A 17114-nucleotide genomic window follows, 5' to 3' on the forward strand; every position below is an offset into this window, starting at 1 on the left:
TTGACTCTTGCCATGCAATTCTATTAGTTTATGGTAATCTGTGCCTGCTAGACTTGGTCTGGTGGCCTTTTTTATTTTGTTTCTGATAAGAATATATGTTGCCCTCTATGTTTTATGTTAGACTGATGTGGATTAAAAAGGCAAGGGAGTGCCCCTGTAACATTTTGTTAAGATAAGTAGCGGAGCGGGGGGGGGAGGTTCTACCATTTTAAGCCTCCTTATATATGACTGCTGTTGAGCTAGTAACTTGAAACTTGGTGTGTGTGATCTACTTGTTGAAAGTGCCCAGTTTCAAGGAAATCTGATAGAAATTGCCACAGCTATAGTAAGTTTAAAAGTGCTGAAAATTGACACTTTGGTCCTTTTTTCTCCAGTCCTTAGAACAGTGTGGAGTAAACACACACAGGAATCAGGACCAGCAGAGATGCCTCCAGGCAGACATGTAGCAGGTGAAGCTTCCCTAATTACTTCCTAGAGATGCCACTGTTGAATTGCTGCCTGATGCATCTCTGATTAAGGCAAATATGGGCAGATGGAGCCTCATTTCTAAAGCCATCATCATATAGCAGACGGTACAAAATCTTTACAGCTTATATGGCATGGAAGTTAAAATGGGCACCTTTAATTTGCAATTTCCACTGCACTTTCAATTCTTTTTAGAGCTCAAGTGGAAATGTAAAGCTTATTAACCCCAATCTTAAACTGAAGGTTTTTGGATTACTGAATTAATATGTATTATTTAATACAAATGCAAACAGATAGCAAACAATTGTTTAAAAAGGCATTTTCCTTTTCAAACACAGGAGGAAATATGCTTTTTGTTTCAGATTATTTTGACTTGGCATGAGACAAATTTTATACTAATTTGATTAAACAATTAAAAGTGATTACCTTTTATTAAAGTTAATAAAAAGACAACCCTAGTGTTGCTGAAATATAACTTGATATGTTCAGATAATTTTACCAGAAAGTAAAAATCTGTCCTCGTGATTGCCTGTTATGAATTAACTTTCTAATTATTCTGGTATGTTTCTGACTTTAGGATTCTCTCAGTTCCACTATCATTTAACAGGTTGTCAGCTGGCTGAACACTTTTTTGCTCATTTGCTTATTGGTAGGAAAGAAATCTCTTTATAGAATACCTTAAAAAAAAAAAAAGGATATATCAGGACAGTTCCCACATCTCTTTCCCCTGAAAACTTGAATATAAATTCAGTCTCAAAATATGACTTGAGCTATGAAAACTCCATTTTTCTTATTGGCTCTCCAATCAATTGCTGCATCTCTCTTCTTTGCAATTATATCTTACTGTGTTATTGTGTTGGACTTTATATGTAGAAAATGCTCTCTGCAGCCACGATCTCTTTTTTGTTAACTTTCCCCCTTAAATGTAAACATGACTAACCAAATTATATGCATTGCTTTTCAAAAAAATCATGCACATATAACATCCTGTATTAAGCAACTGTGCATCACATTAATTTTGGTAGCACATAGTGTTAAATATTGGCAGGATTACCACCTATACATTGTGTTTTATCTGATACTCCACTTATCCATTGGTTTCAATTGTATAAGTGAAAAAGAAAACAAGCTTGGACAAGATACCTGGTCTAAATTATGCTGTCTATTGTACAGCGGTACTTAAAATTCAGAGGGGAAAGTCTGTAGTTTGTGAACCCGAATAAGCAACTATTCTTTTTGTAGAATTAAATATAGGATGCCATTCTAACCTTATCATTCACACATTTGGCCACAAAACAATCTCATTCTGTCCAAGTATATGTGTGTAATAGCATATTTTAATGTCTTTCAGACAAGCTTTACATGGGACCAGGGCAACTGTACCATGATTTGCAGAATCTCTTGCATGATTTGAATGTTGTTGGCCAAATTAGTCAACTGATAGGCAGCCTTAAAGGAAACTACCAGGTAATGACTAATCTACATTGAGTTGCTTCTCAGAAATGTTTCCAGGTCTAATGTGTGTACAACCAAGCACATATAATCTGCTCATATCCTAATTGGTTTACTGTTAAATGTTTAACTAGAGTTATAAGTAGATTATAGATGCCTTGTTGATCTTGTTTTACCCTACTGTTCTCATGTTGAGCTAGTTCAATAATGTTCACAATGTTCCCTTAGTTGCTAATTTGAGATGAAAATACACAGAACAGCATGCTGTAAATTTAAGAAAATGCCCTCTTAGAATTATACTAGGTATTAGCAATAATAAGGCTTTAACACAGATTAGTGGTCTCTCCTCCATTTCAACCCTATTTTGATATTTACAATGGGCTGATTAGTATGATACAACCCCTGGAACATGTTACGAGGAAGGGGACACACCGAGAGCAGGATGTCCTCTGTTGAGTCCCAATGATCTCTCAGTATGTACTCAACCAAGTACTTGGAGCATATGTATAGGGGCCTTTTGGGTAAACAGCCTCCCTATGTGATAAAGAGACATCGGGATGCCCATGTTCTCAGCACACACCCTTCCTAATCACATGTGCCAGGGGCTGTATCATCCAAACCTGCCCAGTGGTGGGTGTTTTTTTTAAAAAAAATCATTGCTATATTCTTTCTGTGTGCACACACATTCACGTAGGCTTCTCAGCTTCAAAGTGCAGATGAGAGCAACAGACCTATGTCCAAATGAAATGCTGCCCTCATTGCAACTTGGTAGTGAGTGTGATTTGAAATGACAAAAGGGGAAATTGGTCGTGGGATGCTGAACCTTCCCCAATGCTGCAGCCTCTCCCCAAAGTATTCTACTAAGCTGAGCTCACTTCTGGTACAGGAGCTAGCGTGGTGGGCAGGTGGTGGGGGGACATCTTCAGGATAAGAGACAATGCCCCTCTGAGAACAAGAGCAGTGGGGCAGGAAGATTTGCACCACCACTAACCCTTTGGTACTTTAAAATAAGTGGCAGAATTCCAATATGACTTCCAATCAATCTACAGTATAATATTTAAGAGTTCTTGGATTAATGTGTGTGTTGTTACTTTTCCTTTATGTCAGAACTTAAATCAGTCTGTGGCACATGATTGGACCTCAGGCTTGCAAAAACTTATTTTGAAGAAAGAAGATGAAATCCGAGCTGCAGACCGCTGTAGAATTCAACTTCAGCTTCCAGGAAAGCAGGATAAGTGAGTATCAGTCTAGTCTTCAATTGAAGGGGGCAATTTTGCAAAACCAGACATTGGAAGGCCCAGCCTCTCCAAAAAGCAACACTAAGAGAGGAGGGATATATTTCTTTTTCTTTTGAAGGCAGTTCCAAATTTATGGGGGCAAGACAAAGGCTAGAGGTGGAGAGGAGAAACACAGTTTCAATTTGGGAAGGAAGGTCATGTTTGCTTTGGAGCAAAAGGAGCAAGACAGGTTTTGAAAAGCAAAACTTGCACTGTTACTCCCTCCCTATCAAAATGTATGAATGTTTATCAAGGATAGAGTAAATTTTGCTGTTCAGTTCTGGATGTTTTCATCAGTAGTAAGATCACAGGCTATTGCATGGGGTTTCCAGTAATAATTATATACTAGTAAACTGTAGCTTTTTTCATCTGAAGGAGTGTGGCAAATCACTTATTTTCTTCTATTTCAAGCAGATCTGGACGACCTACTTTTTTTACAGCCGTGTTCAATACATTTACCCCTGCCATCAAACAGTCTTGGATCAACAAATTACAAATGGCTAAACTTGCTCTAGGTACGTTTTTGTTTGTTTGTTTGTTTGTTTGCTTGCTTGCTTGCTTAAGCACACTTAAAGCAGCAATTTCATTACTATATATGAAATTGAACAAGTGTCTGCTGCGGTGTCTAGATAATTTTCTAGTTAAAATATTTGGTAGAGTTTATGAACTAGATCACTGCAGCATTAAATGTTGCTCTAAAGATGTTTAGCTGAGTTTAAGATGAAATATTATAATTATAATATTATCAGATGAAATATTATAATTTCTTCAAATTTATAGTAATGGCACACTTACAGGGGTGTAGCTATAATTGAGTGGATGGATTCAAAGAACCTGGGCCCCCAACTCCTGAGGGGCCCCCAACTCCAACCCTCCCTATTTTCTTCATAATCTCCCTCACTGAGGGCCTGCCAGGGAGAGGAGCAAACACAGCCTCCCCCTCCACTAGCTATGCCCTTGCACACTTACTTGTACACAGGACGCAGACAAAGGCCAATATCAAAATAATCATGTGCCTTCAGAAATCATCTCTTGAGACTTCATAAAGATTGGTGACTTTAAGATCTTTGAGTCCTGTCTATAATCAACTAGTGCTGCCTGAACTGAAGTAATAAAAGGTTTCAGAGTAGCCCTGGAATTCCTATTACCTCTCCCTCAGTATTTACCTTATTTTGAACAATTACGTGGCATTTGGGAGGGGCTGCCTGTAGAGAAGGCTTTTCTTTGTTAAACTTAATAGAAAGTTTGGTTATCTTCTTGTCCTATTAAGATTGACATTAGAGAAGGCTTGCATTCTAGAGTCATTGATCAAATAAAAATGTTGTTTATTTTCCCCTGGCCACTATAGCTGAGGAGAATCTCCTGGGTTGGTTCTGTGTAGATGATGATGGGAATCAAATTAAAAAAGAGAAGCACCCACTCCTTGTTAAGCATATGCCTGTGATGATGGCCAAACAACAGGAATTTAAGGTGAGTGGCATTAATGCTCTTGATAAGGAGATGATATGTAAACTGAACCATGCAATGATATGATCCACTTAGGTGTATGCCAACTTACTTCTCACTGAGATAAAGTAAAAATAATTCCTTTACATTGTGTGACAGAATTCCCTGTGTCATTATTTTAGGCTATCTCTGACTGGACTTCATAGTGAGTAGTGTTTTCTGTCATCAGAGTTAGTGTGTCAAAAGTTTAATTCTCATTAATTTTGCCAACTCCTATATAAAATGCTCCTGTTCTGTCATTTAAGACACTTTTTCTATGTGTGCTAAAATTTCTTGATTTGTTTTATTGTTGTAAACTGCATAGAGACTTTTGTAGTGGGTAGTATACAAATATGTTTAAATAAATAAATGGTATCTAATTATATATATATATATATATATATATATATATATATATATATACACACACATATACACACACACACACACACACAACAATGATGTGTAAGAGGTCAAAAGCATGTTAACCCATCTCTGCTGATTCTTATCTTTTGATGATATGACTCAAATATTCTTGCATGTCAAATGGACCAGATGTCAGATAAAACTATAATTGGACTATTTTCCCAAAAGCCTCTTTAATTAAACCCTAAAAATTTCTGTCTTGACTATAAGAAAGAGCAAGCAATATATCTACATTGATATATAGATTCTATAATATATCAATATATCTACATTGTAGAAAGCAACGAATACTCAAGGAAATATACTGGCTGCCTTTTTCTCCCGCTAGTTATGAATATGCCTGGCATAGATACTGTAAAACACCATTACTAGAATACTGGGCTTTGTTCTTCTAGAAATTTAGACATGACCAAATGTGCCAAGTTCAATTAGAGGCTGCTATCCTGACTAACAAAGCTGTGTGCTTTGGGGGCCTGTGGGAGCTCTCACGCACCTCCCCCCATCCCCTTTTGTTTGTGCGGTTGCACCAAAACCCTTAGAGTTTGGAGTGCTCCCCATGCTCCAGAATCACTCTGTAAGATTAGAAATGCATCCCTGACCCTCAGTGATGTGTTTCTGATCCTACAGAGTTGGGTGTGGGCTCTCAGCATGTCCCTGCATCTCCTTGAAGCATGAACACTTCATTAGTCAGGATGTCAGCCATAGAAATTTTGATTTAGGATTTATTTAGATTTATTTAGATTTTGATCAAAATAAGCCCAGCCCCATTAAAATCGTTAGGAGCCTTTTCACTGCTTTTTACTGGGATGTCAGTTTAAACCTACCAGATTCTGCACTTACATTTTGATAGAGTCAATTAGGAAGACTACAAACTGTACTTTGACTGCCAAATTTTCTTTTGTTAAGGTTGAATGTGCTGCTTATAATCCTGAGCCTTACTCATGTGAAGAAACTGATCCAGATTCCCTTTCTATAGAACATGGGTTTCTATGGGTAAGAATTTAAGTTCTTCAAAGACCAAGTTATGAGGGAAAGAACAGGACATTATTCTAATGCTGATGACAAATGTTGTTACTGGTAAGGTTGATCACAACTATACAAGACATTGGGAGATACATGAACAGATCTTCCATGTTCATGGTTGTTTTATTTCGAAGCTACCACAGGGAACCCAAATCAGGGACATGGTGCTGGGAAGGGGGAGTATGAAACCCATGCTTTTTTCTCCCATGCTTTTCTCCCATGCTACTTTTCTCCCATGCTACTTTCGTGATCTAAACTCTTACCCCCTTCTGAAGTTGCTCTTTGCTTTGCTGAGCAAATTATATTGTAAGTGTTCCTCTGCAGGGCAAGTAATGCCTTGGTGGGTTTTTTTTGTTTTTTTTAAAATAAACACCCATGAGGGAAATAATCATCAGTTCTCATCTAGCTCGACCCTTAGTAGTAAGGCTATGGATATTGAAGTTATTTATTATTATTTCATTATTACTATTTTAGATGGTTTAGAATGTGGTTGCCAGATATTCCAAAGTCTTGCAGCAGGTTGTCCCATGGCCTTGGGCTGAGGAACATCATCATGCCCCTCCCCTCCACATGCCTTACTGCAGATTTTTGTTCGCAAAACATTCTCCCAAGCACATTGAAATAGTTTGGGCATTTGGAACCATGGAGGAAGGAACTGCTAAAGGGGAAATACTAGGAAAACATATTTGGATCATTCATAATATATGTACCTGTCTTTTGAGACAATGTGGGAAGGTGCTTAAGGCACTAGGCACTTGAATACAGGAGAAGAGAGCTGGTCTAGTGGTAGCAAGCATGACTTGTCCCCTTAGCTAAGCAGAGTCCGCCCTGGTTGCAAATGAATGGGAGACTTGATGTGTGAGATATTCCCCTTAGGAGATGAAGCTTCTCTGGGAAGAGCAGAAGGTTCTAGGGGTGTGCACGGAACCGCCAAACTGCGGTCCGGCACTGGGGTGGGGGGTTGCTTTAAGAGCAGGGGGAGGGTTTACTTACCCCTCCCGCTGCTTTCCCGCTCTGGTGCCCGTAATTTTAGTAGTAATTGGGGCGGTAGGATACCTCCCTGCTGCCCCTTCCCCGCTTTCGCTATGAAAAGCTCCCAGGAGTCCTCTGCGTGCGCACTCAGATGACTCCTGGGAGCTTTTCATAGCGAAAGCGGGGAAGGGGCGGCAGGGAGGTATCCTGCCGCCCCAATTACTACTAAAATTACGGGCACCAGAGCGGGAAAGCAGCGGGAGGGGTAAGTAAACCCTCCCACTGCTCTTAAAGCAACCCCCCCCACCGGAACCAAACCACCCTGGTCCGGACCGGTCCAGAGGCCTTTAGAATGGCCTCTGGACCGGTCCGGGCACATCCCTAGAAGGTTTCATGTTCCCTCTCTGGCTTCTCTAAGATAGGGCTGAGAGAGATTCCTGCCTGCAACCTTGGAGAAGCTGCTGCCAGTCTGTGAAGACAATACTGAGCTAGATAGACCAATGGACTGACTCAGTATATGGCAGCTTCTTATGTTCCCCAAAGCTTGCTCATCTTCACTCTGTTCATTTGCTGTGACTCTCCTAGCCAGCCTAATTTAAAATAAAGTTGGGGGAACCAAAGGCTTTAAGTATAATTTGATACAGTATGTTTTTTATTTGTAGAATATTATGCAACTGAAATGCTTACAGGGATACAATGCCCTCCTTCTTAGAAGAATTATGATCACAGCATGTGTACTAAGAAGGAATGAAATGGAATTTTCCTTTTCAGTATTTTCCAGTCAGTGTAACAGGTGTGCCAACCCATTATTTACTTATAATCTTCATTAGCCAGAAAACTTGATTCCACTGCTGAGATGTTGATGGACTTGTCTTTTAATTAGTTTTCTGTTCATGCATGATTGTTTACAAAGTTGTCGTTCATGCATGATTGTTTACAAAGACGTTGCTACAAAAGAACATTAATCTTTTTGCCCTAATTCAGATTGGCAGTTGTACTAATCAAATGGGCCAAATTGCCATTGTATCATTTCAAAACTCCAGCCCAAAAGTTATTGAATGCTTCAATGTGGAATCGCGAATTCTCTGCATGGTCTACATTCCAGAAGAGGAGAAACATAAAGAATCAAGTGTGTCTCCTGAACATGAAGATATGCCTACAAAACCTTCCAAAGTGCCTACTGTTTGCCTGGGCATGGAAGAAGGAAGGTGATTGTCTCTATTTTGGTTTCTTCTTGAATTGCATATTATATATTTAGCTTTTCATTATTTTACTATAGAGGTGTAGGTGTGTATTTGATTCATTTTAAAAAATACAAGGTGCCATAGACTGGGGCATACGTTGCTTTTACTGAACCTATCAGTTGCTATATCGGTCTCTTTTTATTATTATTATTTACATTTTATATCCCTCTCTTCCTCCAAGGAGCCCAAAGCTACATACATACTACATACTTAAGTTTCTCCTCACAACAACCCTGTGAAGTAGGTTAGGCCAGGAGAGAAGTGACTGGCCCAGAGTCACGCAGCAAGTATCATGGCTGAATGGGGATTTGAACTCGGTCTCCCCGGTCCTAGTCCAGCACTCTAACCACTACATCACACTGGCTCTTTTTATTTCACAACTTTGTATCCCTCATAAGAATGTAAGAATAGTCTTGCTGAATTAGGCCCAATGCCCTAGTCCAGCATCCTGTTTCCCACAGTAGCCCACCAGATGCCTCTGAGAAGCCCACAAGCAGAGATGAAGGCATGCTCCACCATAGTTCCCCTGTAACTGGTATTCAGAGGCATCCTGTCCCTGAACCTGGAGATAGCCTATAGCCATCAAGACTAATAGCCAGTGATAGATTTGTCCTCTGTGAATTTGCTAAGGCCCTTTTAAAGGTGGTGGTTATCGTTACATCCCATGGTAGATAATTCCATAGATTAATTATGCACTGTGTGGAAAAAGTGTTTCCTTTCGTCAGTTCTAAATTTCCTGGCAGTTTCATGGGATGACCCCGGTTTCTGTTGTTGTGAGAGAAGAACTTTTCCCTATCCACTCTACCCACACCATGCATAATGGTATAAACATCTATCGTGTCTCCTCTTAGTCATCATTCTTCCAAACTGAAAAGTCCCACATATTGTAGTCTTGCCTCATAAGGAAGATGCACTAGATCCATTGTCATTTTGGTTACCCTCTTCTCAACCTTTTCTGGTTCTATAGTATCCCTTTTTTGAGATATGGTGACCAGAACTGAACACAGTATTTCAAATGTGTGCACACCATCGATTTGTTTAAAAGCATCATGATATTAGCAGTTGTATTTTCAACCCCCTTCCCAATGATCCCTAGCATCGAATTTGCTTTTTTCGCAGCTGCTGCATACCTGTTCCACATTTTAAATGAGATGTCCACCATGGCCCCAAGATCCCTCTCCTGGTCTGACACCAACAGCTCAGACCCCATAAATCCCATACTAAGCTGAGGGGTTTGCCCCAGTGTGCATCAGTTTGCACTTATATTCTTTGAAGCACATTTGCCATTTTGTTGCCCACTCACCCACTTTGGAGAGATTATTTTGGAGCATCTCACAATCTCTTTTGGATTTCACTATTCTTAAGTAATTAAGTGTCATCTGCAAAATTGGCTATCTTGCTGCTTACCCCAATTTCTAGATCACTTATGAATACACAGACCTGCCCCTAGGATTGAAATAAAGGAGGAAACCTGCCATTCAGGAGCTTTGTTTGAGCACTGGAATGTATGATGCAGAACCTCAAAGAAGTCTTTTTCTGTTCAAAATATTGAATAATTCCAATAATATTGTTAAGTCTCTGCTCCCACAGAGAAAATAGCTCAAAAGCTAGCTAATTCTGAAATTCTCAGCATGGAAGCTCTGTACCACCATTCCGCCAGCCCCTTTTCCTTACAGTTCACACCGAACTGATACCACTGCTTTGGGAAGATCAGCTGTTTATTAAATAGCTTAACCTATATAATGTGTAGATTTAGGTTTTGAAGCATACTGTAGAATAAAGCTGTGGTTTTCTGAGCTGAAAGCTTTAATTTGCCCACACAATAAACTGCTATTCGTAACAGACCCACTTTTAGAAAAGCCATTTATTACAGTATCTAGTTGTCATGACAGAGAATGTAAGTGCATGTTTGTACCAGTAGCCAACACTTATATTTTTATTCATGCAGAGCATGTTCCTTGAAGTTAAAATGGGTTCATGAAAATGAACACCCTGATCCTAAACATTTCCACTGGCACAGTTGCCTGTCAGGTTATTGCATCTTTCCTGCAATGGTGCAAAGCTGCCATGTGTTGGGGAATTGTGCTGCTATAGCTGATGAAACATCCTGTTCTAAACATTGACAGGGAGCAGAAATTTAGGGTAGAGAATTTACCTTGGCTTAATGGGTTTGGATCAGGCCATGAGTTAGTATTTCCAGAGGTTGTTGTGCTAGGCTGATATGAAAAAAAGAGTGAAGCATCTATGGAGGCACTGGAGAAAGCCTATATCAAAGTATTCATGATGCCATAAAATAACAGTGATTAGATACAACTATATATAATGGGTAGAATCCACAGTTGCACTCTTGAAATGATTTGTAGAAGTTTGCAGTGTACTGCTACTACTGGAAGAGGAGTGGATGAGGAGGTAGCACAATGTGTTGCATAAGAATTTAGTGAGCACACTGTTGTGTTACTGCAGAAGCAACATCTTCTGTTCCCTCAAGAGCTGGTATGAAACAGGCTCCTTTTATTCAGCGTCTTTGCATGATGTGCTTACACTTGCACAATCGCATTTATACTAATGCAAGATTACTCTGGAGGATATCTTATGTATCTTCATACTATAAGAGAGACAGAGCTGCCACTGCTCCATATCACTTTACTCTCCTTCCTTGTAACATCTAATAAAAACAATGCATGCCATGGCACCATTTTATTTATGTATTGTTAGATTTTTATACCACCTTCCATTAAAACAATCTCAAGGTGGTTTGCAAAATGCTAAAAACAATATAAAACTATAAAACAGTTAACACAATAAAAATATTAAATTGGAATATAAAAATACAAATCTAATTAAAAGTTTAAAAAACATACACAATGAAACCTTAAACACAGAGCAGCAGCAGCAACAAAAATAACACTCATAGAAAAGCCTGGGGGGCCTTTCACATGATCGGGGTGGGGGAAGGCAGGGTTAAGCCTGCCTTGCCCACAGACGATCCTGGACTGGCTATGCTGCGCCACACACGATCGCTGCAGTGGCGACCCATACGGCATTCTGGAGACTGGGGGAATCCCACAATGCACTGCGTAACTAACTCAGTGCATTGGGAGATTTGCCTGGGGGACAGGCACTCTATGCACCCGTTTCTGTGTTGGCATGGGTTGCAAGCAACCCACCCTGACATATGATCCTGGACCCTGGGTCAATGGAGTGCTTGCGAGGCTTGAAAGCCGGGTTTGGTGCCGCGGCAGCACTGGGATCCACGTGGATCCTAACCAATGGCACCACATCATGTTTATATTATAGTCTCCAGAAATATTAGAGAGAGAGTGGCAGCAGTTGTGTGTCTCTTATAATACGAAATTTGGCATTTTCATTTGTCCCCTTTATTTTCCTATGATATGTCATAATGTTGTGTTAATTTTTTATTTTTATTTTTTGTCTCCTGGTACCTTTAAATAGTATCTCTGTTTACAAAAGTAGCCAAGGCTCAAAGAAAGTTCGACTTCAACACTTTTTTGCTCCTGAAAAGTCCACTGTCATGAGCCTAGCATACAAGTCCCATCACTTGTTTGCTGGCCTTGTTAATGGGAACATTGCCATCTACTCCAGGTCAGAAGGTACATAAATTATATACTATTTTCTCAATATATACTGTATATTATATATATCTTTCTACATACGGAAAATGTAATACCTTCAATAACTCCTTTATCAAGTTATTTCAGCACATGCAGATTTGCATTGTTTAGTTGTTGTTTTTCAAAATGTGTGCTAATGTTGGCAATTTTCTAAAAATAAAAAAAAAGCATTCCATTAGATTGCTGTCACTAAGGATTGCTTTGAACATTACAAACTGCCTACATGGCTATCACTTGAATGTAGGGATGTGCACAGTAACTGACTGAGTTAGTTACACAGTGCATTGTGGGATTCTCCACTCAGGCAGCAACGGGGCAGCAGGGAAGTATGTTGCTGCCCTGGAGATCCCTTTCGAAATGGAGTGTGGGTAGGGGGAAAGTGGAGGGAGGGGTAAGTGCACCCTCCCCCACCCTTAAAGTCAACCCCCCCTCCCTTCAAACTTTGCCCGACAACACCAGATGTGTCTGTGCACATCGGTGTGTGTGCATACACATCACCCTTGCATGCCCAACATGAGCACTTGCGAGCACAACACACACACATGCGCTGATGCGCACAGGCACGTCTGGTACTTCCGGTGATATTGGGACCGAGAACGCAATGGGGTGGCAGGGAGGTATGCTGCCGCCCCTACTGTCCCTTTCCAAATGGAGCTCTGGTGGGGGGGGGATCAGAGCTGGGGGATAGGTGCACCCTCCCCCAACGTTGAAGTCAATCCCTCGCCTTCGAACCGGCAGAACCACCAGTCATTTGAACTAGTTCAGAGGCCCATAAAGGGCCTCCAAACCAGTTCTATGCACATCTCTACTTGAATGTAAGAAGCTTTGTGTGTACACTGTCATGTATAATGGGTATACATCTCTCTGCTCATAGAAGTGCCTCTGTCTGATTTTTGGCGATTGCCCATAACCATCCCACTCTGTTCTTGTGGGTCTCCAAATGCAGGAGCTGTTGTAGGGAGGAGGAAACAGGAAAGTTCACTTGGACAAACTTCTTTTTGCTATTGCAAGGTCTATATCTATCCCATTGTATCATATTTGAAGCAGCCCTTATATCTGCACCATCTCTTGGAACGAATATCAACTCTTGGTTGCGATTTATCATGGCTTTCCAAATAATGTGTATTTGCATATATTATATTACTATTGTTTTATTTGCCTAAAGCATCAACCCAACCCCCAGTGTATTTGTAAACTTGCTTTGTTAAACAGTGGAATATGCTACCCTTTTGGGTCTTCCAGCCACTGTTTTACTGCATGTACTGATACGCTCAACATATGCAAAGAAACATGATATGGTAGATGTGTAGCAGGGCTGGAGTGGATCCTGGGACAAGGAGTGAAGATGGGCTCTTGGGCCATGTTCCTCATGTCTTTGCAGAAGAATATTCTCAACTTGTTTCTCTCACTCCACTGCAAATAATGTTGCATACTTCCCACACATGCAGACACTTTCACACAGGTACTTGTGCATACACATTCCCCATAGGTGCACAAAGTTCATGATGATAGTAATCCAAAGCATTGCCAGAGTGGAGAATTTTCACCTTATATATGTTGTTTCTGTTGGGAATTCTCTCTGGTAAGATATACCCTTCTATTACAGCAGAGTGCACAGAGGCAAAGCACAGCAGAGTCTGTCCAGGTATGCATGTCTACTAAGAGCCAAAAGAAACTTGGAGCCAGTTCATAGTTTGAAATCAATATAAGGAGTCTTTATTGGAGAACTCCATTCTAGATAGGAAAGTGGAGAGAGAGAATCTCTAATCTATCTATCTAGCTGGATGCAGAGATATGCTGTCTGCATCTCTGCACACATGGTGCAGAGAGAGAGGTGAGCATGTGTGTTAGGGAGAAGAGAGGAAGGAAGGGAGAGAGGCAGCTAGTAAGTCCCTGAGAGTAGCAATCTACATATCAAAGAGATAGTGTCAGAGCAGTAGAGAGGAGGAATGACCAATGCCTTGACCCCTCTAGTCCTCTGACTCACTAGTCAGAGAGGAGAGCTGGTCTTATGGTAGCAAGCATGACTTGACCCCTTAGCTAAGCAGGGTCTGCCCTGGTTGCATATGAATGGGAGACTAGAAATGTGAGCACTGGAAGATCTTCCCCTCAGGGGATGGAGCCATTCTGGGAAGAGCAGAAGGTTTCAAGTTCCCTCCCTGGCCTCTCCAAGATAGGGCTGAGAGAGATTCCTGCCTGCAACCTTGGAGACACCGCTGCCAGTTTGTGAAGACACTACTGAGCTAGCTAGACCAATGGTCTGACTCAGTATATGGCAGCTTCCTATGTTCCTAGTCTGTCCCCCTCTGTCATTGAGGCATGAGGCACTGCAGAGTCCTTCACTTCCAACAGTGTCTAACATTTGCTGTGTGCTAAATTGCTCTGCCTAGCCATTTAAAAATAAATCAGTCAATACTCACTATTCATGATAATGCAGTGTACCAATGTTTATGCTTCGTTGCACAACTCAATTAACAAACACTGTTCACAGTGCTGTCTTGGCAGCTCTCTAGAAATACCAGTGGTGCTTGCTGAGAGAAAAAGGAAGCTATCAAACAAAAAGATGAATTTAGTCTCTGTCACATGAAAGCAGGGGAGAGAGAAATCTCAAGGAGGGAAAAATACATTTAGTTAAAGTGAGTACAGCAAAGAATCATGAATTGGATGTCCGAGAATTCACCCATATTCTTCTGAGCCCTCTCTTCTTCTAAGAGGCAAGTGTTGTGCAGAGGGAGCTGTTCAAATGAAGACAGGCCAATTAGCGGAGCAGTTCCGGTCTCTGGAAAACTGAAAGTTAGAATTAGAGCTCCAGCTCATGGCAACAATTAGTCTTCACATAATGCAGAGCCCTCCCCACAGTTTTCTGGAAATGATCTGTATGTTGGCTTGTCCTCTGAAATGGGTACAGCTGTGGTCATGTGCTGTGGTTAGGTAACACTTCTCTGAGACTTGGAGGCAGTCTGGTAGAGCCATTGTTGCCACAGTCGTTCACTTTTTATGGCCTGCTGTGATCTCTTGTTAGAGGTTTTTGGACCACTATAAAAATAATCCGCTATAGCAGGAAAACAGAAGGGGGAGAATAGCTGACAATCTGTACAGTGGAACATCCGTCTTCAGGACCTGCCGGGGCTGCTGTGGTGCAATGTGAAAGGCAGCCCTGACCGAGTTGCATGACATGGCAGCTGTGGAACAACGTAGAGCAGCTTTGGGCAGTGGCACAGTGTGGCTTCCATTGTTCCCAAGAAGTGGTTTAAAGTCATTCTGCAGCTGCCCTGTGGCACATTGTGCAGCAGTCCCAGAGGGTCTCTGACACTGACATTCTGCTGTGTGCAATGTGGGCTAATGCCTCTACCCTGGATGAACCGGGCCATCTCATACTGTATATGAGAAGATATTGGCTGACATGATCCATTGTCCTCCAGAAAGAGAGCTGCAGCTCTGCATGAAGCCTTCTGCATCCCTGCACTGAAGGCTTCTTTCCACAGCAGACTTGAATACAGAGGATGGGGGAGCAACTCTCATGTCTCTCTTCTCCCTCCAAATGCCCTTTCTGGGTATATAAATGTGTTCATGTGGCCTGTGCAACTCTCAGAAATAGATTTATGCCATTGTAAAGGGCTTTTGGAGGGATGTGGGAGACATGAAACCGCTCCCCCCCCCCATGCCCAGTCTGCTGCTGAAAAAAGCATAGCAACCTTGAAGGCATCTTGTGGACCTGCAGCCATTCTCAGTCCTTCTGTTGTCAGATGGTTGCAGATCACATTGGTCACTAGCTCTCTCTTCTCCTCCCACACCCCACTTTAAAAAAAAAAAATGTACTGACAATGTTTTCTTTCCCAATCTCTCTCCTTTCTAAAGATGGAACCTGGAACCCGGAACCTCAGAAAGTAGTGAAGTTGGGTGTTCTTCCAGTAAGGAGCCTCCTTGTCATGGAAGAAACCATTTGGGCTGCTTCTGGTGGACAAATATTTATAATTAACACAGAGAGGCATACTGTAGAGGTAATTATTCCCCCCTCAGAAAGTCTACCGTTCATACTGTGTGACATGGTGCCAATTTTTCTATCTGAAATGCACACCTTTCAAGTAAACCTTACCCAGAGGAGAGAAGTTCAGAAGCTTTTTTTTTTTAACCTTCTGCTTTGCTCACACTGCATTGTATAGGTTGGGCTTCAAGAAGAGGATGCTGTAATGAGTAATGTTTTAAGGGACTCCAAGCAGAAGGCTCGTTACACTTGCTGTTCCTCAGAACTAGCAGCCTAAACACTCAATAAACTGAGACAATAGTAAATGGTATTTGCAGCAGTGAGCCATTTAAACTGAATAAAATATATTTTTCAGTGTAATTTGGTTGTGTATATAGGCTGCTTAGATCCTGCTCCTTGGCGTTTTCTGGACTATGAGATTTGCAACGGTTAAAGCATTGCAAAGTATGCTGAAATAGTGCAATGTTTTCAAACTGGGAGCAAAGGGTTATTTAATGCTTCATTGTAGGCTGCTGGCCATTCATATTTTCTATCCTCTGCAACATGTTTTCAAGGCAGGACTTGTCCATATTCTCCTTGAAATGCATTTTTCTGTCCCTCCTCCCTGCTCCATTTGGTCCAGTGGAGTTGTTGGGTGGGGTGTGTGTGACATGATGATTTTTTTTTTTTTTTAAATCTAGGCTGCCTTGCACAAATCTGCCAGCAGGGGGAAGTGCCATTCCAAAACGAAAAACTTTGTTTTGTTTAAATAACTGCACCCTTGTGCAAGTAATAACGATGAAAATTTTTTTTGAAAATCCAATGACAGAGAGGGGCCCAGGAGGGAGCCATTTGTGTGGCTGGGGAGGGGGTGGGTGGAAATTCATTTCATGAGGAAGGAGGGGGAGTGTGGTGCATGAGGAGGTCCTTTGCAGTGAATCATTCTTGGCTGAAGGGATTTTACGGGGGAGGCGGAGAGAGAAGAAGGGGGAAAGCGAGAGTGGGGAGAGCCTGGTTTGCTGCAAATGCCAAAGCAAGCTAGGAGGCGTCTCAGGTGGGGAACCTGTACATTGGAGAAGCCCAGCCAATGTCTGAGTCGTTCCCATTTGCTCCCCACGGCTACCTTGCAGGAATGAGCTATCTACAGCTACTGCTGCAGCAGCGGCTGCTTTGC

The 17114-nt window shown here is 41.4% G+C and overlaps 1 protein-coding gene across 9 annotated transcripts in view; it reads left to right on the forward strand.

Moving 5' to 3' along the window:
* Positions 1 to 17114, forward strand: part of ARHGEF10 (Rho guanine nucleotide exchange factor 10) — a 141229-nt gene that overhangs the window by 94316 nt on the left and 29799 nt on the right. For 5 of the 9 annotated variants that reach the window (XM_053286169.1, XM_053286171.1, XM_053286176.1 and 2 more), the window contains 9 exons: positions 375 to 449; positions 1817 to 1932; positions 3025 to 3152; positions 3606 to 3709; positions 4543 to 4664; positions 6012 to 6098; positions 8085 to 8308; positions 11798 to 11955; positions 15835 to 15977. In XM_053286169.1, the coding sequence (XP_053142144.1) occupies positions 375 to 449; positions 1817 to 1932; positions 3025 to 3152; positions 3606 to 3709; positions 4543 to 4664; positions 6012 to 6098; positions 8085 to 8308; positions 11798 to 11955; positions 15835 to 15977 (1157 nt within the window). The remainder of the gene's footprint in view (positions 1 to 374; positions 450 to 1816; positions 1933 to 3024; positions 3153 to 3605; positions 3710 to 4542; positions 4665 to 6011; positions 6099 to 8084; positions 8309 to 11797; positions 11956 to 15834; positions 15978 to 17114) is intronic. The other 4 variants (XM_053286173.1, XM_053286177.1, XM_053286170.1 and 1 more) reach the window with 3 other exon arrangements.

Source organism: Hemicordylus capensis, chromosome 1 (genome assembly GCF_027244095.1).
Source record: "Hemicordylus capensis ecotype Gifberg chromosome 1, rHemCap1.1.pri, whole genome shotgun sequence".
In the NCBI taxonomy this organism is placed as follows: Eukaryota; Metazoa; Chordata; class Lepidosauria; order Squamata; family Cordylidae; genus Hemicordylus; species Hemicordylus capensis.